The sequence below is a fragment of the Calonectris borealis genome, chromosome 4, assembly GCF_964195595.1.
Source record: "Calonectris borealis chromosome 4, bCalBor7.hap1.2, whole genome shotgun sequence".
NCBI classification, from domain to species: domain Eukaryota; kingdom Metazoa; phylum Chordata; class Aves; order Procellariiformes; family Procellariidae; genus Calonectris; species Calonectris borealis.
In genome coordinates this window covers 394,116-420,035 of record NC_134315.1, presented here as the reverse complement: position 1 = coordinate 420,035, position 25,920 = coordinate 394,116, and the positions used below count along the sequence as shown (strand labels likewise).

Below are 25,920 nucleotides of genomic sequence, written 5' to 3'. Positions count from 1 at the left end.
CCCGGTCCCCAAAACAGCGAGTGTCTGGGACACAATGTCACCACGCTGGCGAGGACGAACAAAACGACAAAGAAAGAAACTCCAAAGAAAGGCCTCGCTGTAGGGCCGGTGCCCGGCGCCGGTTCTGCTGCCCACCGCACAGCCCAGGGTTAACTGCAATATGGTAAAACCTGGAAATGATTTTCAGGCACTCGGAAGCTCAGAATCTCACCATGCAACCTGGAAAATAAGCAAAGAGGAAGGAAAAACACGATGCAGAAAGGAAAACAACCTCGAATCTTTGTGCTGAAAAGCCCTAGAAAGATTTTGTCATCAGAAGGAGGCTCAGCTGATGCCTCATTGCATTATCAGTGATAATTAACAGCAAAGACAGACTAACTTAAATCAAAAGGACACGTCCGCTGATATAATTCAGGCTGTTTATCCACCCACCGTGTATCACAACCGATATTGTTAGTGATGAAGATATCAAATTCCAGAAATATGAAAGCACAGGGAACACAATCTAGATTTCAGTATAAAAATAGATATATTTTTCATTGCAACAGATAGCATTAAGATATATTACAATATTATCCAACAGCATAGCCAGGAGTTTGTAAATAAGTTTCCCTCCCCCCAACTTACCCGGCTGTATGTGTGTCTCTTGCTCTGGGCCATGCTGCCGCTGGCTTTTTTCTTTATTTTAAAGATTTATTATTTTTAGATAATGGTCTCAGTTCATGGCCAGCAGTAATTCAGCGGAGGTTTTTCACGTTTCAGCCGATCTAACCATCCCTGCGTCCCCCCGGCGAGGCTCTGCTGGGTGGCACAGAAAGGGGAAAAAGCCCTTTTCTGGCAGAGGATTCTTTAATACAGGGATATACAAAAATCCAGCCCAGCTGATGGAGACTACTCTGCGCTAGTGCTGCTCCAGACTTGTCACCGGCGCTGCCAGCTCGCTGGGTCCTAACGCTACCCGGCTCCTGGCGGAGCCGCAGGAGGAAAGGCAACCGGCCTGGGCTCAGCCACCGACAGGCCCCGGCACGGCCACCGCTCGCCCACCCGCGCCGGGGCACCGGGAAGGACAAAGCCTCCTCCTGCCTGCGCTACCGCGCGGGCAGCACCCACCGCCGGGTGCTGGGCAGGGACCACCCCAATTTCCTCCTGCCTGGAGCCAACCGAGACGCCCCCGGAGAGCGGCGCTCGGCGTGCCTCCGCTCGGCGTGCCCCCCACGCTCCCGCCTGTCCCCCCTGGCCTAGCGCCAAGGTTTGCCCATGGGCCACGCCTGGCCCCTGCCGTCTCCCCCGGCACGCATCCCTCCACAGCAAAGTTTGAGGAAGAATAATGTCGCCATGCGGGTTCTCTCCCTGACACCCCGCGGCCGCGTGCGGCATCGCCAGGTGAAGGCGTGCACACGACCGCAGCGCGCGGCGCAGGCAGATGGGAGGCACGGAGACCAAACAGTTAATTGCGGGGCATTTTTTAAAATCAATAATTGTTCTTTCCCTGGTTGATCTGAATAGATGTCTAATTAAAGTCATCAGCCCCTCTTCTCAGAGCTGTCTGCGGCGTTAATTGCTGCCTGTGAAACGGCAAGCGGGGCTAACGGAGGGGCTTTGGCAAGCCACCGTGCCCAGCCGCCTCGTGCTGCAGCTTCCTGCATGGCTGCGAGACACCAGCACCCACCAGCAGCCCGGGACCCTGCGCCCAGCCCTCCCCCACGCCTGCGACGCCGATGCAAGCGTCCGTCTCCGAAACAGGGGCCGCACCCTGAATTTTTATGACTCTCTGCATCCTATCGTAGCACCTGACTGCAGTGACCATAAAGGAGGCAATGAGCTACTGGGGGGAAAAACCAACGTCATCAGGAAGGTTTTGAAAGGGTGAAGAGGAACCTGCTAGGGAAGTTCTTGATAGGTCAGTATGGGGGCTGAATTTTTCAAGATACTTGTATTAACGAACGTATCCTCTGGACCCTTACCTCCCGCGTGGCTGCGGATGACTCCTAAATATTCTAGGGAAGGCAAACAAGAACTGCAAGCTTCCCATCAGCTATCTTAATGCCCGTCCCTGCGCTGGAATCGTGCTTTAGGAACTGCAAGTCAGGGGAGCTTGAAACCACAGATAGGCACCAAGAGAGCAGAGCTCGGCCCTGCACAGGGGCGGCACGCTCAGAGGAGAGCAGAACGTCTCACAGAACGAAGCAGGTGGCCTTCAGGGATACAGCAGCTGCGTTCAAGGGAACGGACTTTAAGACGTGCACCCGGGAAGAACAACAAAAAACTTAACTAGAAGCTAGGCCTTAATTAATCACAGGAACAACCAAGAACTCAACCAGAGCAACCCCCAGACACTCGCTGATCACCAGAGAGCTACGAACAGCCCAGGGCGAGCAAACAGGGAAATAACCGCACCCGCCGGGCAAACCGGGAGAGTTTTTACCAGACCGCTTTGAAAAGCTACAGGGTTTTTGTCAAAGACAATGATATTTCTCATGCAAAGCAAAGGTTAAATGATCTATTAGATAAGCACGCTGCAGTCAACGAACCTACTCCACGTTACTGCAGACGGCCAGCACAAAGGGGAAGTTTAAACCCGTCCGCCACCTCCTAAGCAGCCTTCTGCAGAGATGGGGACGTCTGAGTCAACGTCATTTTTCCCCTTCTCTGTGCTGTTTTAAAGGAAATAGTTACACATACAGAAATCCAACCCAAAAGCCTCTGAGAAAGTTACAGAAAGGCAAGAGAATCTTCCCATTCCCCTCAACTCTGTCAGCTCTAGGAGAGACCAAGGACATTAGGTGCCAAAACCTGCGTTATTTGAACAAAACCCAAGCCAAACACAATGAAATTATGAAAAAGCGAGACTAGCACCAGCCCAGCTAGCCCCGTGCCCGTGCGGCTGAGCCAGCGCAGCAGGAGGAACCCGATCTCCAGCCTCTCAGCACCAGCCTTCCCACGCATTATAAATGTTTTTTGCATCTGCGCAACCTGTCAGGCGAAGGTTCCCAAGCTCTTCTCGAAAACCTGGAGCTGCAGAAGGACTGGCCAAACCACAGCGACCACCAGAAGAGAGGAATGCAAAGCCACACCAAAGAGAGCTGGAAAGACCAGACGGTGATGTGCTGCTCATCAGAAACAGGCGGTTTGTCCCAGATCAGGTCACTCTGTCCTTCCCTACCGACCGCAACACGGACAAAGCCGACCGCTTTGGGAGGAGGATCACGGTGCTCCCCCTGCACTGATCCAGGAACAAGACGCAGGAGGGGTGGGAGGCATCGCTGCTGCAGCCCCCGGCAGTGAAGATGGTTTTGGAGCATGGGGGGGTCTCCCATCCACATTAAAGACAAATCCAACAGCTGTGGGTCAAAAAAATCCCTGGACTAAAAATACCCCTTCTGTCGACGTTCCCTCATTGCTCTGCAAGGACCGTGCACGCGTTAGGGCTCCCTACTCTGCTCAGGCTCACAAGACGAGGGCTCTTTTGGTTCCTCTTTAATAAATATTAAATCCAAATGTTTCCCTTTTAGAAAATCCATCAATGCTTTTAGCCACAGACGGAAGTACCACCTCCGGCTTCGGAAGTCTCCAGCAACTCACGGCCAGAACCTGGGAGGTTACACTGGAGCAAACATCACCATATTTCACCTTTTTCTAATATTCTTCTCCTCTGCAGCCACTACCGGCCACTGTTAAGACAGGCTCCTGGCCAAGACGGACTTTCGCTCTGACCCAGCACAGACACCGTGCCGTGCCCTTCGCCAGCACGAACTACATCTGCTCCGTTTAGTTTTTTTTTTTTCCTTTTTAGCCAAGGTCCACCAGATAGAATCATAGAATCATACAGGTTGGAAAAGACCTCTAAGATCATCGTGTCCAACCGTCAACCCAACACCACCATGCCCACTACACCATGTCCCTAAGGGCCTCATCTAAACGTCTTTTAAATACCTCCAGGGATGGTGACTCCACCACTTCCCTGGGCAGCCTGTTCCAAGGCCTGACCACTCTTTCAGTAAAAAAATTTTTCCTAATGTTCAATCTAAACCTCCCTTGGCACAACTTGAGGCCATTTCCTCTTGTCCTATCGCTAGTTACTTGGGAGAAGAGACCAACACCCACCTCGCTACACCCTCCTTTCAGGTAGTTGTAGAGCGCGATGAGGTCTCCCCTCAGCCTCCTCTTCTCCAGGCTAAACAACCCCAGTTCCCTCAGCCGCTCCTCATAAGACTTGTGCTCCAGGCCCTTCACCAGCTTCGTTGCCCTCCTCTGGACGCGCTCCAGCACCTCCATGTCCTTCTTGTAGTGAGGGGCCCAAAACTGAACACAGTATTCGAGGTGCGGCCTCACCAGTGCCCAGTACAGGGGCACGATCACCTCCCTGCTCCTGCTGGCCACACCAGTTCTGATACAGGCCAGGATGCCGTTGGCCTTCTTGGCGACCTGAGCACACTGCCGGCTCATGTTCAGCCGGCTGTCAACCAGTACCCCCAGGTCCTTTTCCTCTGGGCAGCTTTCCAGCCACTCTTCCCCAAGCCTGTAGCGTTGCCTGGGGTTGTTGTGGCCGAAGTGCAGGACCCGGCACTTGGCCTTGTTGAACCTCATACATTGGCCTCGGCCCATCGATCCAGCCTGTCCAGGTCCCTCTGCAGAGCCTTCCTGCCCTCCAGCAGATCAACACTCCCGCCCAACTTGGTGTCGTCTGCAAACTTACTGAGGGAGCACTCGATCCCCTCGTCCAGATCATTGATGAAGATATTGAACAGGACCGGCCCCAAAACTGAGCCCTGGGGAACACCGGTCGTGACCGGCCGCCAACTGGATTTAACTCCGTTCACCACAACTCTCTGGGCTCGGCCGTCCAGCCAGTTTTTTACCCAGCGAAGAGTGGACCTGTCTAGGCCGTGAGCCGCCAGCTTCTCCAGGAGAATGCTGTGGGAGACAGTGTCAAAGGCCTTACTGAAGTCCAAGTAGACCACATCCACTGCCTTTCCCTCATCCACTAGGCGGGTCACCTGGTCATAGAAGGAGATCAGGTTGGTCAAGCAGGACCTGCCTTCCATGAACCCGTGCTGGCTGGGCCTGATCCCCTGGTTGTCCCGGACATGGCTCGTGAGCACCCTCAAAACCAACCGCTCCATGATCTTCCCCGGCACCGAGGTCAGGCTGACCGGCCTGTAGTTCCCCGGATCCTCCCTCCGGCCCTTCTTGTAGATGGGAGTCACATTGGCGAGCCTCCAGTCGTCCGGGACCTCCCCAGTTAACCAGGACTGCTGGTAAATGATGGAGAGCGGCTCGGCAAGCTCCTCCGCCAGCTCCCTCAGAACCCTCGGGTGGATCCCATCCGGCCCCATAGACTTGTGAACATCCAGGTGGCATAGCAGGTCATGAACTTCATCCTCTTGAATTATGGGGGGTTTATCCTGCTTGTCGTCCCTGTCTTCCAGCTCAGGGGGCTGAGTACCCTGAGGATAACCATTCTGACTACTAAAGACTGAGGCAAAGAAGGCGTTGAGTACCTCAGCCTTTTCCTCATCCTTGGTGGCAACGTTCCCCCCCGCATCCAATAGAGGATGGAGATTCTCCTTGGCTCTCCTTTTGTCATTAACATACTTATAAAAGCATTTTTTGTTGTCTCTCACGACAGTGGCCAGGTTGAGTTCTAGCTGGGCTTTTGCCTTTCTAATTTCCTCTCTGCACGACCTAACGCGATCCCTGTACTCTTCCTGAGTTGCCTGACCCTTCCTCCACAAGTGATAAACTCTCCTTTTTTCCCTGAGTCCCAGCCAGAGCTCCCCGTTCAGCCAGGCCGGTCGCCTTCCCCGCCCGTACTTCTTGCGGCACATGGGGACAGCCCGCTCCTGCGCCTTTAAGACTTCCTTCTTGAAGAACGTCCAGCCTTCCTGGACCCCTTTGCCCTTCAGGACCGTCTCCCAAGCGATCCTCTCGACCAGTGTCCTGAGCAGGCCAAAGTCCGCCCGCCGGAAGTCCATGGTAGCGGTTTTGCTGGCCCCCCTCTTTACTTCACCAAGTATCGAGAATTCTACCATTTCATGGTCGCTAAGCCCAAGCCGACCTCCGACCACCACATCTCCCACCAGCCCTTCTCTGTTTGTGAACAGCAGGTCAAGCGAGGCATCTCCCCTGGTGGGCTCGCTTACCAGCTGCGTCAGGAAGTTATCCTCCACACACTCCAGGAACCTCCTCGACTGTTTCCTCTCTGCCGTGTGGTATTTCCAGCAGACATCCGGAAAGTTGAAGTCCCCCACGAGAACAAGGGCTAGCGACTGGGAGACTTCTGCCAGCCTCTGGTAGAATATTTCGTCTGCCTCCTCTTCCTGGCCAGGTGGTCTATAACAGACCCCCAGCAGGATATCTGCCTTGTTGGCCTTCCCCCTCATCCTTACCCACAAGCACTCGACCTCGTCATCACTATCATTGAGCTCTAGACAGTCGAAGCATTCCCTAACATACAGGGCTACTCCACCGCCTCTCCTTCCTCGCCTGTTCCTTCTGAAAAGCTTATAGCCGTCCATTGCAGCACTCCAATCGTGCGACTCATCCCACCACGTTTCCGTGATGGCGACTAAGTCATAGCTACCCCGCTGCACAATGGCTTCCAGCTCCTCCTGTTTGCCGCCCATGCTGCGTGCATTGGTATAGATGCACTTGAGCTGGGCTGCCGATTTCTCCCCCGACAATGGCGTGCGGACCCTAGGCTCTTCTCTAGAGAGCCTGGTTTTATCCCCGTCCCCCTTCGAATCTAGTTTAAAGCCCTCTCGATGAGCCCGGCCAACTCACACGCGAGAATCCTTTTCCCCCTGCGAGACAGCTGAACTCCGTCCGTCGCCAGCAGGCCCGGTGCCAGATCTCACCACCGAGGGAGCTGTCCGCAGGCTGCACCTCTGCAGAACCAGGCAAGCCCTGACCTCGTCCCTCAGACCGGGAGACGCAGCAGCGCACTTCAGTCTCGGGGAGACTGGAAGCCCGGCCCGTGCCTGACCAGAGCCCTGCGCACAGCTCGGCTTCGGTCCTGGCCCCGGAGCAACCGCAGCAAACGAGCTCGAGAGAGGTCTGCCAGGGAGCTGCCCCGCAGCCGGCCGTCCCCCCCCTCGGCCAGGGCTGCAGGGGCAGGAAGCCTCCCGGCCGGGCAGGCGGGGGCCGGCAGGGCCGCCGGAGCACGTGGGACCGACCGTGCTCCTGCAAGGCGCGGGTCGCCCGCCCGGGGGTCAGCAAGCCAGCAGGCGCCTGGGATCGGGCGATCGCAGGGAACTCAGAGCTGCGCCCCCGCTATGAAGGGAAACCCCTTAACGGTGTTGGGGGAGGAGCCCCGGGGGAAGCGCCGATTCGGGCTGCCTTTACACGTTTAGTTTAATACAAGAGGAAAAAGGTTCTTGTGACCGAGGCGCGGGACAGACTCAGGAAATCTGGAATCTAAATACCCACGTTTTTTGTGTGTTCCTGTGCGACCTCGGGGCCTCCGGGGCTGGGGCAGAGCCAGAGGCACAGCTGGCTGCGGCACGAGAGCTGTGAGAACTGCGGACACAGCCCTCGGCTAAACAGAGGGCGCAGCCATCTTGCACAAATATTTGAAGGGTGCTCACCCCAGCAGAGTGACGGTGGTGTTTATGTTCAAAGGAGAGGCTGGAATGACAAGCAGGGAAATCAACTTAACGAAACCCTTCCTCTAAGTACGAAGAAAACTGGGAAACAGCCAGAGAATTTCACAGGGACTTTAGAAAGTGCAGGAGGGGAACAGCCCTGCAGCAGCCTGGGAACGGGTGACGTGGGACACTTCCCCCTCTCAAGGGACGGGAACTTACCACTGTTCTTCCCGCAGAGCCCTAGGAATAACAGGATATACGCTGAAACAAGCAAAATAACTTGAGAATATCAGGAAGGCTTTCCTCCCAGCAAGACCAGCTGTAGCTGGAAGAGCATTTCTTCTTTTAAAAAGAAAATTACAAATACTGCACAGCTAATTTCCCCCCCCTCCCCAGTCCCAGAGTTTCCCACGTGAAACCTGAAGCGCAAGGGAATTTTTCCCCACACGCACACACGATTTTTCCCCCTGAAGCGTCCCCAGAGCCCGCCCTACCAGTCAGCTCAGCAGCCGGTACCCTAACGACGGACAGGCAGCTGGCAGGCGCGGGGCACCGCAGACCCGCCTGCGCTCCCATCGCCGGCCTCAGTGAACGAACTTACAGCAAATTGCCCGATTTCCCCACAGCCTCACCCACAAACGCAGCAGCGATGGAAATCAAACCCAAGTGAATGAAGCAACACGAAGGAGTGTGCAAGGAAGGTATTTCCAGTAAGAACACATACTGAATTTCTAACATCCAGGTAGGGACTCGTTATAGTTTCACTGGAAATCTAAAAACAGTTATACAAAACTTGAAAACATTTTACATTTAAAACAAGCCTGTGATTAACCCCAAGGACAATAACTCCATCACAATTTTAAGCCTCCACAGTCTATACAAAAGCTGGAAAGAAAGAAAGGGGAAGAAGCCGCCATTTCACGTCACTTAAAGCTAAATTAAAATTAAAACATCAGAGAACATCCCAGCTGCTTGCTGTAGCATGGGCAGGCCCACAGTGATCAAAGCACGCTCTCCCCTCGTCACCGCGGTGCCAAGGCTGGAACCTGCCTTCATTTTCAAGAGAGCCTTTTAAAACACGCAGTGGAGGAAGGACTGGAACCATGGCAGATGGTGATGACCACCACTGACGCTCCACCAGAGCCCCCTGAAAGCTCCCCACAGAAATCCCACAGCTATTGAAATAGGTCGAGAACAAGAGCAGAGCCTCCTCCACCTCGTGCTGATGGAGCACCTCTGCCGCCCACAGACACCTGCCCTCGAGAGGTGCCAAACTTCAGCACCCCCCAGCCACCCTAACCGGCCGCTCCCCAAAGCCGGCGGCCAGGCGGCCGCCAGGGAAAGGCTGCGACAGCCGCAAAAAACGCTTGTTCCCTCGAAGGGCAAGACACAGGAATGAGATCCCGACAGCAGCGCCCGAAAGTGCCGGAGCCCAGCACCCAGAGCCCGTGGGGCCCCGCCGAGCGCCCCGGGGGAGCAGCCGCTGCCGCCCTCCCCTCCTGCCGTGGCTGCCAGCCGGCTGGGAGCACCACGCTGGGAGCACCACGCTGGGAGCACCACGCTGGGAGCACCACGCTGGGAGCCAACGCACGCTGCTGGAGCAGGCGTGCCGGGAGCCCAGCCCACCCGGGGCCCACCGTCCCTGCAGCACTCGAGGGCTCTGCGCTCCCTCCCGCTCGGGAACCCCAGCCTCCCACACCCACACGACGATGGAGGACACGTCTCCAAGCCCAGATCCCTGCTTTTCCCAACTCTACCAGCGGGTCTGTTGCCTGCCAAAAGGCACTGCACCTACCCATCCTCCTCCTCCCACCCTCACAGCTGCAACGCCGCGGTCAGAAGGTGGGGGATGCGTGGAGGCTGCTTGGCTGCAGCGTTGGGGAGGTCTTTACAGCCCCAGCCCGCAACGAGGACATAAAACGTACCAACTCCAACCCTTTGCTTCGAGACTTCCTAAACCCGTACTGAAATAACTATAAACAAAGAAGCAAGAGCCTTTGAAAATCAGTTTGTGAACAGATGTAGGCTGAATATTAAAATCACTCTTTTGCTGACCAGGAGGATACAATGTCGACGCCTTCAAGGAGATGCCATTTCTTAGCCTAACAGTTACGTAGCACCATTCACCATTTTCTGTCTTCATTTCTCATTTACTATGTGGACTTGGGATGAAAATTAAAACTTGACGGAAAGACAGGAAGCCAAGGTTAGACGGTAGTTTTATTCGTTAACTGAAACCGCATTACATGGGGGTATGAGAGCCTTCTGTAATTAAAGCACTTTGAGACAGTCTTAAGCAATCGGTGTAAACAAGAAAAACATCCGTAAGATGAAGCCGGCTGTTGGCTGCTGCAGCCTCTGTAGACCCAGTAGATGTCGGCCCAAAGCCTGCTCTATAGAGAGGAAAACAATTTAATCTTTTCTCCAAACTCAGACACTCTCATTTTTGGATGAACTGCTGCTTCAGCCAAACAAATTAACTACGATGAATGGATCTTCCTGGCACTTCCAGAGGCTGCCACAGCTACCAGAAACTACCGCATCCCCTTTCCCACAAAAACATGCCCAATTTTCTGATTCACGTTAAAGCTTTGAAATAAATTTACTGTTTTAACATCCTTTAATAAATTTAGTTTAGCAAGTCATAGGAAATGTCAGCCTTAATAAAGACTATGGTCTCACCTCTTACTGCCTGATCGCCGACTGCGCTCGAGGCAGCTCCTGCCCAGCCCGTCTCAGGACTGCGGGCGACAAACCCCACGCCTCTGACAGACCACTGCAATTCCCGAGCAACATCAGCTGCTGGGCAAGCAGGTTACCTGCCTGCGGATCCAACCGCGCCCTTTAGAGTACCCCCAAGGAAATTTCTTGTTATAAAAGGGCACTGTGCGTCCCAAGCAGGGACGGTTCCAGCAGACCCCCTTGCGCCCTCGGTGCTGAAAAGACAAGGCTCGAGAGCACGGACAAGGAGAGGCAACGGCAGCGCGTTGAGCAGGGAAGGGACCCGCGCAGGAGCAGTAACCCCAGCACGGCCCCTCCTCAGGCCCCTAGGCGTTCGCCAGGCGATAACACGTACCGTAGAAGCCGCCTGTCTGTTTGTTCCCAAACCCAACGCAGAGGATCTCAGACCTGTATTCGCCAGGGATGCTGGACTAGATCAGCTCGGGGCATGCTTCACACATCGAGCTCGTTCTTGCCCAAGTTTGGGGCAATCTTCATTCACCTGCAAAACAGTGGCAAACGTCACAGATCTCCACACATCCCCCGCTACGGGTAAGCCACCGGTGCCGCACCACCCCTCCTGCCCAGGGACACGGACCATCCTGCAGGCCCTTCGCAGCCACAGCGTCAGCAGGACCCACAATGATCGCCCGGTAGCCCAAACTCTCGAAGTAATACTCACCATTACAGATAAACTGTCATAAAAAGGCCAAAGAATATTGAGTTTAAAAATTTCAGACTTTTTGCTGAAATCTGGGACAAGAAACAGTCCATACACCAAGTAGCTTGAACACTGGCAGCTTATTCAGTTTAAGCAAACTGAGCAGGAAGTTTAAAAAACTTCAGAAAACTCCCTACTATTTATTTAGGAAGAGCAAAATGCCATCATAGTGTATTTTTACTTTTTTATATATTTTTTTTTAATTTATTTTTTATATACACACACACATCTCCCCATGAAATTGCTTCAGCAAAGCTTCTTTTTGATTTGTAAGCAGCTTAGTCTTCCATCAAACTTCCGTTCAGAAAAGAAATTCTGAAAACGACACTTCAGGGTTCTGTCTTTATTGCATCCATATAAATCCAAATCGAGTTTGCTGAGTTTAAGACTTTTTAAATTAGATTCGAAGCTATGCATGCTCCCCCAGGTGACCTGAAAGTGACCTGAAAGTCAGCCTGGGTTCTCTTCTGTTCTCACCTGAGAAGTGGAAGGATTGCAAGGACAACTTGAGCTGCCCAGTTACACCCGCACCAGCTCCCTCCTCTTCCGAGTTTGTTCTCGGTTATGAAAGCCGCCGCTGCTCAGCGCGACGGGCAGGTGTATGAAAGGCAAATTCTAGTAGCTGGTGCAAGAGCCAGAGCAAATCTCAACTCCAGCTCCTGTTCCAGCACTGCTAGTAGGAGTACAATCTTATTTCTGTCTCCCAAGAGCCACCCATACGAGGCCAATGATACAGAGAAAAATCTGCTGAGCCATTAAAAACCTTAATTAAAGTTCTCCTTTGCAATGACATCCAATAACGAATGACAGACACTGTGCTGTTACAGTGAGACTGAAGGCCACCACGCTGACCAGTACCACCCCATAAATTCTTCGTGCTTTCCATGTGTCCGTATCCCAACGTGTCCCGTTTCATATTTAGACCGTGATCTTGTTGGAGCGCGGAGTATCGCTCGCCCTGTCCCCGTACACCTGGGGCACAGGAAGGTTCTTGTGTGTGCAGGAAGGCTGCTGCAGACCACAGCGATGCAGGCGCTTGACCAGCCACGCAACCCTCCCTCTGTTAGAGGCGTTCACCACCCAAAATAGAGCCCCTTAGCCTGTGCCGCTTGTAAACAACATAAACCAGCGCCTTTTGGTGTTCGAACCACGACTGCCTGACGACAAGGGACAGAGCTTGCAGGGACAGGCAACACCTTTGAAAAAAAAGGCCGAAAAGACCCAAGCCTCGTGCCCCCGCGCCCCAGTGCTCGGCACAGCACCCGGGACACGGCAGCAGCCCTCCCGCTGAAGGCCACGCTGCCACCCCAGCACCGGGAGGAAGCTTTCCGGACCCCTCGCCTATTTAAAAACAAGCTGTCAGAACCGGTGTCCAGCGCAACGCCACCGAACGCCAGCCCCGTGCACCCAGGCCGACGGAGGTGGGGACGCAGCCGTCGCCCGAGGCCAGCGCTGCGCTCGCCGCAGGGCGCCCACCCCGATTTCCAAGCGGGAATCGATCCAAGGCACTAGGACCCGGCGGGCGGGCGCTGCGAGCCTGCGCCCTGCACGGCTGCACCACCGCACAGCTTCAGCCGCAGCCCAGCGGCGCCGCAGCCGAGCCAGGCAGCCACTGCTCAAGGACGCGGCAGCACACTCCGGTTGATGTTTCTTACACCCCAAATTGAATTATTTTCGTTTTAGCTAAAACTGAAACTCTCAGGATTGCAACTGATACGCAGCAGCACTGCCGTGAGACGGTAACCATGGCAACGGACCGAAAAGCAGAGGATGCTGCGGACCAGCCCCGGCTCCCCGGTAGCAGGAGGAGGTCAGTCGATTTTAGCTCGTCTCCATCAAAACAATTCATTCATTACTTCACAGCTGAGCACCCTTCCACAGCCATCGAGCCCCAGCCATCAGTGTGTCTATGTCATTTAGCCTTCATCGGGTTTAATTACACCGGGAAAAGCTGATTTAAATATATGCCTGCTCCGTTTTACTGCTCAAAGATTTAGAGCAACCAAAACTGTTTATTCCTTGTGAGACTTCGATCAACCGCTGGAAAAGCAGCTGGCGCATTTCAGCATTTATACAACCGCCTTTGCTTTCTTTTCTGAGCAATTATCATCCTTAACGAACTTCTCCACTCGTTATGGAATTCCTGGCCAGCAAGCCCCCTTTCCCTCAGAGGGCAGGTAACCCAGGGCACCTCTCACCAGTCCGTGGGGACATTATCTGGGGCTGCCAGTCCCACAAAAGCCAGTCAGTCGAAAACCCGGCAGAAGAGCGTTCCTCATTGTGCCAAGAGGAAGACCCAGCGGAAGAGCTGCGTGCCTAGCTACCACAGCCCTGCACCTTCGCCACCATTTTCCTCCCTGCTGGTCTGCATTCTTCAGGTATTTTTCAGGCAAACAAGAGAGACTTGCAAACTCTTTAGGAGTGGATGCAAAGGCCGACACAATTCAGCTTCCGCAAGTCCCGCTCGGGATGCGGGGCTTTACGGTGCATTAGTAGAACACAACCGCCCAAAGGAAAGCCTCAGCTCCCAACGCTGTAGCTCCTGAAGCCTTCCTTCCCTTCAAAACAAATAAAAATCACTCATTGCTCCCCCTCAGACATTTCAAAGGAACTTAAAAGTGCAAGACACCCTCCGGAGCTCCTGTGAAGTAGGTCACAGTCACAGCCCCAGCTTCGTGTTTGGGAACAGGGGGAGAAAGAAACGGAAAGAAGAAATTGGTCCAAGGTCACAGGCAAGACCTTGACAGGATCTTAAAAAAACCCCAAACATAACACCCGCATCCTATTTAAGGACCAGCCCCTCCCGGTGAAGTCAATGCCAGAGAGCTCCGCCAGGCACGCTCAGGGAACCTCTTGTGCCGAACAGGAACGGACTGGGAGGTTTTGTTGACAAAAAGGGAAAACAAAAAGCGCTGTTGTGTTGAGTTTTGCGCTCGTCTCTGCAACGCTGCAGAACGCAACGAGTCCACGCACAGAGAGGTTTCGCTCGAAGCACGTTGCAGGAGCTTACCCCGTCTGTGAAGCCAGCCGTGATTTACTGACCCCGTGTATTGTCAGCAAAGCCACACAGCCAGCCGTAATTTATCGCGAAGAGGTTTGGAATGTGCGGGGGCTCTCGTCCGGCAGAGCCGCTGGGTGCGGACGCCCAGACGGCTCAGCTGCGACACACCGCAGCAGCACGTCACCGCCCCGTTTCCACTCTCACCCCAAACTTACTGCCTCGGCGCAGTAAAAGACCCATTTAATAGCGCAAGCCCGGCGCAACCCCTCCGCTGACGCGCCCCTGGCCAACGTTTTGGGAAACTCCCCGGGGGAGGCTGGCGGCGGGGGCAGCAGCGCTGGCGAGAAGGGAAGGGGGATCACGCTGGTGCCTCTGGAAGGGAACGCGGCAGCGCCGGGGCCGGTCTCCTCTCCGAGGGTCCGCACCCTCCTGGAGCACTGAAGGCACGGCGCTCTCCCCCGACACATCCGCCCAGCACGAGGCCACCGCAGAGGTGCGGTGACACCGCGGTAGCGCCGGCGGCAGGGAGCGAGGCAGTGCCGCCGCAGCCACGGGACGCTTGGGCCGAGCGCGGGGGACGCCCCGCGACACAGTTCAAACGTGGGGCTTGCGTCCCTCGTGTCGCAGAGGGGAAAACGAATTCCTTCAAGTGCAAGAGCGAATGCATTGATCAGAAAAATACTGATTAAACACAGCGATGCTAAGCCCAGTGTTACACGTGGGCAGGCACGCAGCTTTTAACACACCCCCTACAACATCACGGGCTACAAACGGAGGTACGTGGCCAGTCTTAATTTGATCAGTCAATTATTCAAATATTCTGCTGACTAACGAGGGCTCCAGTTTGTACGCTCACGTACCCAACAGACGGAATTCCTAGCTAGAAGAGCTATACTGTATCTTTACTAGAATATATGAAAGGAAATATCTGGCCATAACAATTCTGCTTTTCTGCTTGGCCACTAAACAGCCATCATGCACACATGCAAATTAGCCCACTAATCAATTATCCACAGGCTGAGTCGTTCCTGCCCCTCCTCCAAATCCAAATTTTTCCAATCCAATAGCTGACCCCTTCAGCTTGTGCAACTTACGGTCCTTCCTAAACGCTATTTCTTAAATCTTCTCTTCATTTCTAATAACGTTTTGGCTCAACCTTCACTTTAGAACCAAAATTTCATCCGAATGGGGAAGGTGCAGGTGATCTGTACGAAGGTGCCGCTCCCAGCACGGAACCCTTCGCAGGGCAGAACAGCTCTGCGAGTGGCACGCGCTACCGGGAAGGGTTGGAAACCACGCTCTGCTTGGAAGCGAGGTTTTCTCTTATTTACAAGTAAGAAACCACAGCTCGGTGAACATTTAAGTTAACGTTAAGGGTCACGACTGCAAAACAAGTCCTATCTTTACTGCACTAGCAGAGGAGTTTCCAGAGGCAATCCAGAGTGACTGTGTTATTTTTTTCCTACGGTGCAGATTCCTTCATCCCAAACGAGTCCGTCATGAAACTGTTCCGCCACACCCCGCGCAAGGAAGCCAGCTGCCATTCCTCAGATGGACTGAAGGTTTCCAGCACCACACTGAGGAAAAAGGTGAATTACACTGGCAACAAACCCCAAAACCTGTAGCTACAAACAGCAGCTGATTAAAGTGAAAGATGACACTTTTTTTTCCCCAAAAAAATGTTGAATGTCAGTGTCTCTGAACACAGACAGCTCTGTTTCTGTAACGTTCCTCAAGGCACACCGGCCTCTCGGACCTGCTCTCATCTGTCTTTACATTTGCTGCTGGAAATATCCGCATAAACCAGAATCTTTGTTTCTGCAGCGGGCTCACAGGTTTAGCCGCAGGTCTCGAGGCGACTGCGGCCGTTACCTGCAAAGGTTTCCTCCTTCTAAACGACCTCGCTCCCCGCAGCCAGGCAACGCCGTCATGGCCGTAGATGCTCGAGCCACAGCAAACGACTGCCCAGTCTTCCCCAGCAGCGCTGCAGCCCGCCGAGGGGCCAGGGCTCCCGAGCAGGGGAGGGGAACCGAGATTCTGTCCGCAGCACAGGCAGCACCGCTGGGGAACCCGGCTGCGCCAGGGCGGGGAGCTCAGCGCCCACCAGGACGGGCGTTCCCCTCCCCGCGGAGCTGCTGCCCGCCTCCGCGTGGGGGGGGCCGGGGAATGGGGGGCCTTGAGCTACCCCGCGGGGGGGCAACAGAGCCTGGACCAAGCCCTGCTGCGTACCTGCGAGTGCTCCCACCCAGCACTGCCCCCCCACGGACACCCCGTGGGGGCAGGGGTCCCCCCGCACTGCCCCCCCCACGGACACCCCGTGGGGGCAGGGGTCCCCCCGCACTGCCCCCCCCACGGACACCCCGTGGGGGCAGGGGTCCCCCCGCACTGCCCCCCCCACGGACACCCCGTGGGGGCAAGGGTCCCCCTCCGCTCCCCCGGGGGGAGCGCCCCCACCCCAGCACCAACCCCAGCCACACACGCACCCCACGGGAGAGGAGAAGCACCCCCCACCACCCAAGCACCGACCACCCCTCACGCAGACCCCCCATACACCCCCCGGGGGGAAGGGGCCGCTCCGCACCCCAGCACCGACGCACCCCCCCCTCCTTCCCCCCCAAATACACCTACACACACTGGCGCGGGGGAATCTCCTCCCCACGCCCGGAGCCCCGGCCCCGCGCCCGCCCCCCCACGAAGGGCCCCCCCGCCCGGCCGAGACCGCGGCCGCGCCCGGTACCTGCCGCCCGGCCGCTCCCCAGCGCCGCTCACCGGCTCCCGCCCTCGGAAGCCAGCAGCCCCTGCCCGCCCGCGAGGCCCCCGCTAGGCCCCTTCGGGCTGCCCGCCGCGCTGCCGCACCGCCCGGCCGCGCCGCCGGCCGAGCTTGGCGTCAGGCACGGCTTGCGGCAGCACTCAGGGGTCAGCCGGGCGGAAGGGGCCTCCCGACAGCGCGCATGCGCAGTGAGGGAAGTGAGGCCGGCCGGGCGCGGACGGGAGGGCACGCTATGGCGGCGGAGAAGGGACAGGAGGGCGGCGGGGCGCCGGCGAGGGGAGGCGGAGCGGCTCTGCCCCGCGGCGGGGGACTGGATCGGGCCGGGCCGGGCCGCAGCGGCCGCCGTGTGCCCGGCAGAATGGGGCGCGGCGGAGCGGGGGCCGCCGGCGCCTGTAACGGTGGGGCCGGGTCCCGCCCGCCGGGGAGGTGGGGCCGGGCCGGGCCGGGCCGGGCCGGGCGGGAGAGGGAAGGAGGAAGCGGGACGGGGAGGGACGCGGAGCCGCCGGTAAGTGCTCCCGGCCCGGAGCGGCCCGGGCCCGGTCCCCGCCGAGACGGGGGGGCTCGTCCCGGGAGCGGCCCGGTCCCGTTGCCATGGAGACGCCCCCGGGGGGGGGGGTCGGGGCCCGATCCTGGGCCCGATCCCGGTCCCTGGGGCAGCGCAGGGCCGGGAGCGGCTCCCCTGGGGCCGGGGGGCCGGAGCGACCCCCGCGGCGGGGCAGGACCTCGGCCGTGGGGTGGCTCCGGCCCCCTGAAGCCGCCGGTGCGGGGCCGCCCCCGCGGGGAGGAACCTCTCCCTCGTATCCAATGGGCGTTTCCCCGCCGAACCCGTCCTGCCCCTCCGGAGGGTCTGGCCCTCTCCTCCCCGCCCCCCCAGGGAGGGACCCCCCCCTCCCACAGCGCAGCCCCCCGCCCCGGCCTCTCCCGCGGCCGCCCCATCCCCCGTCCCGGTGACCCCCGAGCCGGGCACGGCCTCCGGGTGGGCTCCCACAGGTGCCGCGGCAGGGACGGATCCGTCCCCTCCTGCGCCATTTCGGCGAGGCGGCGACCGGCCCGGGCGGGTGACAGCCTGTGTCAGCCTGTGACAGCCTTGATCCCGGCACTCCGGCCGGTTTTCCGCCCCTGTTGCCCACGGAGCTGCCGGTTCGCCCGCCGGGAGGCTGAGTCCAGAGCCCTGCTAAAGTGACGGTGTGACACGTTCCCTGCCCACGTTGCCCGTCTCGTCGTGGCCGTCCGCCCGGCTGGAGGGGCACGGTTTGCCCGTGGCCCATCCGTGCCGGCCGCTCCCGGCGCGTGTTTGCCCCTTGTGCGCCTGGAGGCGGCTTCCCGGAGCGTCTCCTCCCGGTCCCGGGGTCTGACCCGCCCACGGTCCCCGGCCGCCTTGCAGGCAGGGCTGATGTTTGCCTTCCTTCAGTCTTCAGGAGCCTCCCCAGGTGCTGGGGCCCCCGAAGCCCTCCCCATCCCAGTTAACCTCTCCCCAGCCTGCTGGCTGCACTGGGGTGTCTCCCGAGTTTACGGATCCAGGAATCGGGATTCGGTGTTAGTCTGGCTGATGCTTTCGTTGTCTCAGCGAGATACAGCCCCTCGTTTCTTCTCCAGTTGCAGGGATACTAGCACGGTGCAATTACCCAAGTGTTGCCAGTCCCAATTAACACCGCGATTAACACTTCTCCCCAGCTTCCCAGCACCTGCCCCTTTCCTGGCGCCGTCCTCTCCTGTCCTCGGTGCTACCGCAGCCGGCTGCCGGTGCCCGACCCGCCTGCCGGGAGGAGCGTGTGGTGGTGAGGTTTGGGGTCTCCCCTCGGCGAGGGGCTGCTGGGGTAGTTTGTTTGTCCCGCTCCCTCCTCCGCTCTGCCGGCGGGCTCGGGGTGCGCTGTGCCACAGCGAACCGTGCTGGTTAGTCCTCTGGTACTGGTTAGTCCTCTGGTCGTGGTGGGATTTCCGCCGGAGGTAAACCACCGTGCCGAGCAGAACTGACACCAGCACCGCGCAGCTCAGTGACCCCAGACGAGCCCCGGGCAGAGCAGACGCCCGGGCACGGGCCGCGCTGCGGCAGAGCCAGGCTGGCTGAGCCCGCACGCACCGAGGCAGGACTTTCCTAACCAATTTTGCAGAAACGGTTAAAGTGCACCCAGAATAAACTCGGGCCCTGACAAGTTGCGGTGCCTGCTGGCGCCCGCGGGCAGCTGCGACCTGGCTGGCCGGGACCGCCGGGACTGACCGTCCCTCTCCCCCGCAGCAGCCAGATGCCCAGGAGGAAGGAGGTGCCGGCGCTGGGCAGCCTCTGCCTGCAGAGCCTGGCCCGGCACATGCAGAGCGTCTGGGTGAAGGACTACAGCGAGAACTACCTGGACGAGTACCAATTCCGCTTCGTCATGGGCCCCTTTAACGACCTGGGTGAGACACAGGGTCCGGGGACCCCCTTGGTGAGGAGGAGGAGGTTGGGCGAGCGGTGCCGGGGCTCTCCTGCTGACCCCTGGCCCCCCCGCAGCCGGCAGCTTGGTGCAGGACCTGATCCGGCTGCTGGGCGAGAGCCGGCGCCTGACGCGGGCAGCGCTCCACCTGCTCCTGCTGCCGCACCTGCGGGAGCTGAGCCTGCGCCCCTGCCCCGGCCTCGTCAGCAACGCCATCGGCCGGCTCGTCGCCCTGCGCTGCAAGGTCAGCGGGCTGGGGGTGCCCACCCTCCCTGGGGCTGGGTGAGCAGGAATGGGGGTGCCACCCTCCGTGGGTGGGTACGGGGGCGCAGAGGGGTGTCAGGGTCCCCTCCACCCCACCCTGCTGAGGGGTCTCTGTGTGCCGGCGGCAGAGCCTGAGCTCCCTGGACCTGCACGGCTGCAGCCGGCTGTCGGTCGACGCGCTGGTGGACCTGGTGGAGGGGCTGCCGCGGCTGAGCCGGCTGGGGCTGGCGGAGACGCAGGCCAACGTCCAGGTGCTCTCGGCCGTGGGCTCCTGCTGCCGGCGCCTGCAGGAGCTGGACGTGTCCCGCTGCAGGAAGGTGTCCCCGCGCGCCCTGCGGCACCTGGCCTACGACCCGCTGGCGCGGTCCCTCTGCTGCCCCACGCTCCGCGTCCTGCTGGCCCGCGGCCTGGAGCCCGCGAGGGACGGCGGCATGGTGGCGGCGCTGGCCTTCCTGCTGCTGGCCCTGCCGCGCCTGGAGTTCCTGGCCCACGGCGCCGTGCCGGACACCCTCTGCCTCCTCCACGGGCGGCAGCTGGACGGCACGGGGGACACCGAGGGCTTCCCCTCGCTGGAGGAGCTGGCGCGGCAGCGGGGGGCTGCCCCGGGAGGCCCCCGGCTCACCCTGCCCCTGCGGCGGGTGGAGGAGGTGGAGGAGCCCGCCCTGGCCGCCATCCACGCCGTCTGTCCCCAGGCCGAGGAGGCCGGCGTGTGGCTGGGGGACAGCCCGGGCCCGGCGGGCGTCTGGGAGCTGCTGGGCTGGGGCCGCCTGGCCCGGCTGACCCTGGGCTGCACCGGGCAGCGGGGCCGGGCGCTGGAGGAGGTGCTGCCGCTGGCGCAGAGCCTGGGCCCCCGCCTGCAGACCCTGGCCCTGCACGGCTTCTGCTGCCAGGACGAGCTCTCCCTGGCCGCCCTGCTCGCCAGCTGCCCCGGCCTGCAGGCATTCAGCGCCGAGCTGCACGCCCCGCCGGACGCCGACCCCGACGGGGAGACCCCGGCCGAGCCGCCCCGCTGGGACACCGACCTGCTGCCCCGCGGCCTCCCCCAGCTCCAGAGCTTCTCCCTGGCTCTGGCCGACACCACCGGCGTCTTCCCGGCCCGGCACGGGCTGGCGCTGCGCGCCACGCTGGCCTCGCTGCTGTGCCACACCCCGCGCCTGCAGACCCTCCGCCTGCTCGGCGTCCCCTTCCCGCTGGACTCGGTGTTCGAGACGGTGCTGACGGCGCCGGGGCCGCCCCTGCTCGAGCTGCAGGAGCTCTCACTGGCCGAGAGCCGGGTGTCCAGCCGGACCGCGCAGCTGCTGCTGGCCTCCGAGGGCCGCCTGCGCCGCCTGGACCTGTCCCGCTGCCGGGACATCCACCGGCGGGACTACGACGGCTTCCTGCAGGCGGTGCGGAAGCAGCGGCTGGACCTAGACATCGCCTGGGAGTAGCCGGTGCCAGCTGCACAGGGCTCTTTAATAAAGCAGTTACGTCGCAGCCGGCGGCACGGTCTATGCCGCGTCGTGGCGGCTGTCCTGGCATGGCTGGGCCCCGTGGCCGCTCTCCTTTTTGGGAAGGGGGGGGCTCAGGCAGGGTGACCCCCCTCTGCTGCGCTTCAGGGTGCTGGGACCGCGGGGGCAGCTCCCCACAGCCTGGTGCTGGCTGCCCCCCACCTGCATTGCGCCGACCCCAGCGTCCCCCTGGCAGCATCTGGCCCCGTGCCCCGGGGAGCTGCAGGGACCCCGGCACAGTGGCTGGCAGCGCCGGGTGGCACAGCCGCTGCCACGTCCCCACGCAGAGCCGCCGCCGGCTCAGTGCCGGGCGCCGTCGGTGAGCCCCGTCAGCCGCTCCGATTCCTCCCAGAGCTTGCGAGCGAGGCCGGCGTCGCGGGCGGCCGTGGAGGGCAGCGCCAGCCCGCAGTCGCTGTCGAAGTACTTGCCCGTGATGCCCGAGACCTCCTCCGAGACAGCGCAGTAAATGGTGCTGACGGCCCCCTGCTCCGCCGACTGCCGGGCAAAGCGGGGTGAGGAGGGGGCCCGGCCGCCCCACACACGCCCCGCCACCGCGGGGGCTGTGGGATGGGGGGTCCAGGCAGGATCCAGCCCCGCTGCCTGCCCCTGCTCACCTTTATGAAGGGGCGGATGAGGGTGAAGAGCGCCCGGACGGCCCAGCTGAACTGGCGCATGATGCTGGTGCTCACCACGCCGGGGCTCAGGGTGTTGGCGGTCACCCCTGCCGAGCCGCACCGTCAGCACCGCGCTGGGGGCCGCAGGGACCCTGGCACGGGTAGGGCCCTGCTCCCGCCCCGGTCCCTGCCTCCGGGGCCCAAATCCCTTGTTGCCATCCCACCTGGAGCAGCCGAAGCAGTCCCGAGCCTGGCCTCGGCAGGGGACACGGCCATCCCTGGCCAGGGCTCTCCCACCCACAGGGCACGTGGGGGCTCCCGGGGAGTTTCTACCAGGGCCAAGACCCCTCAGCCCCACCGTGCAGCCCCTGTGTCACGGCACAGCAGCACGGGGTGGTTGGGACAGGCAGACGGCCCCGGGGTGCAGTGCTCCCTGGGAGCTGCATGGCACGGCGTGGTGTGGCATGGCATGGCATGGCACGGCACGGCTCAGCAGGGTACAGCTGGGCATTGCACAGCACGGCACAGCACCACATGGCATGGCACGGCATGGCACGGCAAGGCACAGTACGGCACAGCATGGCATGGTGTGGCCGTGAATGGCACAGAATAGCCGGGCATGGCACGGCACAGCATGGCTCAGCCCGGCACCCACCTGTGCCCTGCAGGCGCCGCGCCAGCTCGGCGGTGAAGAGGACGTTCATCAGCTTCGTGCTGTTGTAGGCGGCGTCGAAGCCGCTGAGCCGCTCCTGCCCGGTGAGGTAGCGGCCGTCGGCGGTGCCTGCGCTGTGCCGGAAGGACGAGACGTTGACGACACGGGCGGGCGCCGACGCCTTCAGGAGGTCTGTGCGGAGCAGGGGGTGAGCAGGGAGGGGTCCCCAGAGCCCCCCTGGCCCCGGCAGCCCCCGCGCTCACCCAGCAGCAGGTTGGTGAGCAGGAACGGGCCCAGGTAGTTGGTGGCGAAGGTCTGCTCCAGCCCCTCCGGCGTGATGGTGAAGGGCAGCCCTGGAAGAGGGGAGCACAGGGCGCCGTGGGGCCGGGAGCCCGCTGCAGCGGGACGGGGAGCTGGGCCCCGGCTGGGGCTGGGACGGCAGCAGCAGATGCCTGACCACCACCCCGGTGCGTACCAGTGAGGCCGGCGTTGTTCACCAGCACGTCCAGCCGCTTCTCCTCCCGCAGCACGGCCTGGGCGAAGGCACGCACGGAGGCCAGTGAGCTGGTGTCCAGCAGCCGCAGCAGCACCGCGGGGTTGCCGGTGGCCGCCCGGATCTCCTCCACTGCCGCCTGGCCCCGCTCCCGGCTCCGGCACGCCAGGATGGTGCGGGCGTTCCTGCGGGCCAGGTCCATGGCCACGCACTTGCCGATCCCTGCAGCACACAGAGCGGGCGCGGGCTGGTCCCCGCCAGGTCCCCAAGCGAGGGGTCCCTGGGGGTCTGTGCCCCCATCCCTAGGATTTGGGCAGCCCCCAGAGCGGGGCAGAGCAATGGAGGGGGACCCTGTCCTGGGCAGCTCAGCCACTGCCAGGAGCCCAGCGCCAAACCCAGGGTGCCCCAGCACTGGAGCGGGGGGTGGCAGTGGGGGGGCAGCGGGGGGCACTGGGGCAGGTACCCCGGGGCCGGGCTCCCCGCTCTGCAGTGCAGTATGGCTGTGTGAGGACGGGGACGAGGCAGGACGGCCACCACGGGGTGTGGGAAAGAGCTGGCGCTGGCAGCTCACCGCAGCTCAGCCGGTGGCTCAACCTGGGCCACACGGGCAGACGGCTGCCATGGCCACGGCCACAGAACCCACCCGGCCATGCTGTGCCAGCACCGCTCCGCATCGGTGCTCCCACACAGAGGGAAACCGGGCGGGCACCGGGCGGGACACCCAGCACATGCCCTGTCCCTGGGCACACCAGGGGACACCCCAGTGCCCTGCATGCGAGGGGACACCCTAACACACGGGCCCCGCTACATCCCCAGCCCCGCGGGTCCCACTGCCCCCGGCTCTGCCGGCCCCAACCCCGTGCTTCGCAGCGGGATGCAGGTGGGAGCAGTCACCCCTTCCCCGGCGCGCGGCTCCGGCTCCGGCGCAGCGTGTGCCCAGGGTGGCCGGCAGTGCGGCAGCCTTGGCTATCAGTCATTAACCCGGCTGGGGCAGAGTCTGGCCGCAGCGGCTAGGCAGGGGCTGTGGGTGCGGGGCTGCCCAGAGCCCAGCGAGGCAGGGCTACTCCCGGGAAGAGGACGCCGGCCAGCCGGGGCAGCTCACCGGGGACTGGCTCCCAAGCATGCGGCGCAGAGGCCGGCGGTCAGCATGGTGCAGATGTCTGAGGGCACCCGGCGTGAGCGTCCCATGGGCACGGGGCACCAGGAGCACATCGTGCTCACCCAGGGACCAGCCACCTGGCCCACTTTGCACAACTGAAGCAGGGGCTGTGGTTTTCGGCAGCTGGAGAAGGGGGACCCGTGTCCCCTGTGGGCCGCCCCACAGCACCGTGCCATCATGGCATCACCCATGCACATGACTCCAGCCCCTTCTCCATCCCTGGGGAGCAGGGAGCTGCCGCCTCCCCCAGCTCCGGCACGAGAAGAGGGTGGCTGGGTCCCATGGCCAGGCAGGACCCGCAGCCCTGTCCTGCATCTCCCCGGCCCCGCAACCCTGCAGCCAGACAGTCCTGCACCCCCCCAGCCCTACCCCAACCCCTGCAGCCCATGCGCTCCCCTGCCACCGGTCCCCGCTCACCGCTGTTGGCTCCGGTGACAATCACCGTCTTGCCAGTCAGGTCCGTGGGGCACTTGCGGGGGTCCCAGGCACGTCTCCTCCTGGCCCAGAGGAGCAGCCCCAGGAGCTGCGTGAGCAGGAACCAGCACGGGTGGCTGCAGGCGCTCAGCAGCTCCATGGCCGGGGTGCGGGGTCCGGACGGGGCGCAGGGTCCGGCTGGGGCACCGGGGCGTGGCTGGGGGACAGAGTCCGGCTGGGGCCGGACGTTGGCCAAGGACCTTCGCCCAGCCCGGCAGCCCTGGCACAGCGTGGTCCGCTCCTGCTCCCCGAGGGAACAGCCGTCAGGAAAGTGGCTCCCTGGGACGGCAGAGCAGGTAGGAGGCTGAGCCACGCGTCCCTTGTGCCAGCCCGGGGCTGCTCGCCCACTCCAGCCAGGGACCGCCCTGCCAGCCCTGGTGCAGCCGCTGCAGGAGGGACGAGGCTGCCCCAAGGTCCCCGTCCTGCAGTGCGGGGACACTCGGCCATGAGCCAGGGCTGGCACCATGGCCCCGCGGGAGCAGGGACCTGCTGGAGGGGTTCACCGGGACGGGGGGCAGCCCCAGCGAGGGGCCCCGGGGTGCCGTGCTGCACCCAGAGCACGCGGGGGACGGAAGAGCTCAACAGATGCTTCCCCCAGGAACGGGTCCAGCTTTCCTGGGGCTCCCGCACCCCCTGAGCCTCCAGCACTGGACGAGCATCACTGGCCCTGAGCTACAGTTGGACTTAATGATCTTAATGGACTTTTCCAACCTAAATGATTCTATGATTCTAAGCTGCTGCTGTTCCCTGGCCACTCCGGTCTCAAAAGCCTCCAGCATTTCCCCGGCACTGGGCTCCCTCCCCGGACGAGCCAACTCTGATCATCACCCCACACCATCACAGCCAAAAACGCATTCTTTATAGAAAAAACTGGGGTGCTTGCGCAGCCAGAGCACTGTTGGAGCCGGCGGACAGCCCTGCGGTGGCTCAGCCCCACCAGCCCCGGTGGCTTTGGGTGCAGGGAGCAGAGCCGGGGCCACCCCCCAGGCACGCAGCCGGAGGCACCGGCTGCACCGGGGTACAGCCGAGCTGGGCTGCACGGGCAGAGCGGCTTGGAGGCAGCCGTGCAGGGACCTGGGCCAGCGCCGCAGCCCAGGGACGCGGGGCGGTGGCAAACCCCAGGGAGAGCTCACGTGGTAAAGCCACACGGACATTTCACCCTGTTGAATCCCCCTCATTTCTCGTTTGGTGGCGAATCAGCTGCAGGGCACGGGCTGCACGTGGTTACAAGCTGAAAAACAGATGGTAGGCGGCTGTGTGATGTGTGCCGGAGGCTGGCGGCTCCGCAGGCTGCTGCAGACCGTGCTCCCGGCCCCTGCTCCGGTGCAGGAGCTCGCAGTGACAGCCGCAGGGTTGGTCTTCGGCCGGGGATGAGAGCCGAGCAACAGAAACCTCTTTATTTCATTTCTGTTTTCTTTAACAGAGCTTGCAAAGGGCACCAAGCTCCTGGCCCCAGCGACAGCCGGGAGAGCCCGCGCTGCCCCACAGCGCCGCATCGGTGCCCTGCCCTGCGCCGGACCTGGCACTGGCAGCGGTAACTTGCGGGGATGGAGGGTCAGTGGAA

At 61.1% G+C, this 25,920-nt stretch overlaps 3 protein-coding genes across 9 annotated transcripts in view; 1 reads left to right on the top strand and 2 right to left on the bottom strand.

Annotated features, from left to right (window-relative positions):
• The window catches only part of DCTN1 (dynactin subunit 1), an 87,738-nt gene extending 70,858 nt beyond the window's left edge, over positions 1–16,880 (bottom strand). For 2 of the 7 annotated variants that reach the window (XM_075148269.1, XM_075148275.1), the window contains exons 1-2: positions 16,767–16,878; positions 10,663–10,809 (exon numbers count right to left, since the gene is read on the bottom strand). The gene's annotated coding sequence lies outside the window, so the exon portion shown is untranslated. Of the gene's footprint in view, positions 1–10,268; positions 10,429–10,662; positions 10,810–11,505; positions 12,040–16,766 lie in introns of those variants that run through there. The other 5 variants (XM_075148271.1, XM_075148274.1, XM_075148273.1 and 2 more) reach the window with 5 other exon arrangements.
• Positions 16,881–17,002: 122 nt separating this feature from the next.
• On the top strand, positions 17,003–20,992 carry LOC142081578 (uncharacterized). The gene is made up of 5 exons (XM_075148283.1): positions 17,003–17,304; positions 18,474–18,577; positions 19,036–19,193; positions 19,288–19,454; positions 19,603–20,992. The coding sequence occupies exons 1-5, from the start codon at positions 17,032–17,034 to the stop codon at positions 20,902–20,904; spliced, it is 2,004 nt and encodes a 667-aa protein (XP_075004384.1). The 5' UTR covers positions 17,003–17,031; the 3' UTR covers positions 20,905–20,992.
• Positions 20,893–24,612, bottom strand: LOC142081584 (retinol dehydrogenase 12-like). The gene is made up of 6 exons (XM_075148292.1): positions 24,300–24,612; positions 22,706–22,945; positions 22,494–22,583; positions 22,234–22,422; positions 21,579–21,685; positions 20,893–21,459 (listed from the first exon to the last, which is right to left on the bottom strand). Exons 1-6 carry the CDS (start codon positions 24,454–24,456, stop codon positions 21,265–21,267), a joined length of 978 nt encoding a protein of 325 aa, XP_075004393.1. The 5' UTR covers positions 24,457–24,612; the 3' UTR covers positions 20,893–21,264.
• Between the last annotated feature and the right edge of the window lie 1,308 nt (positions 24,613–25,920).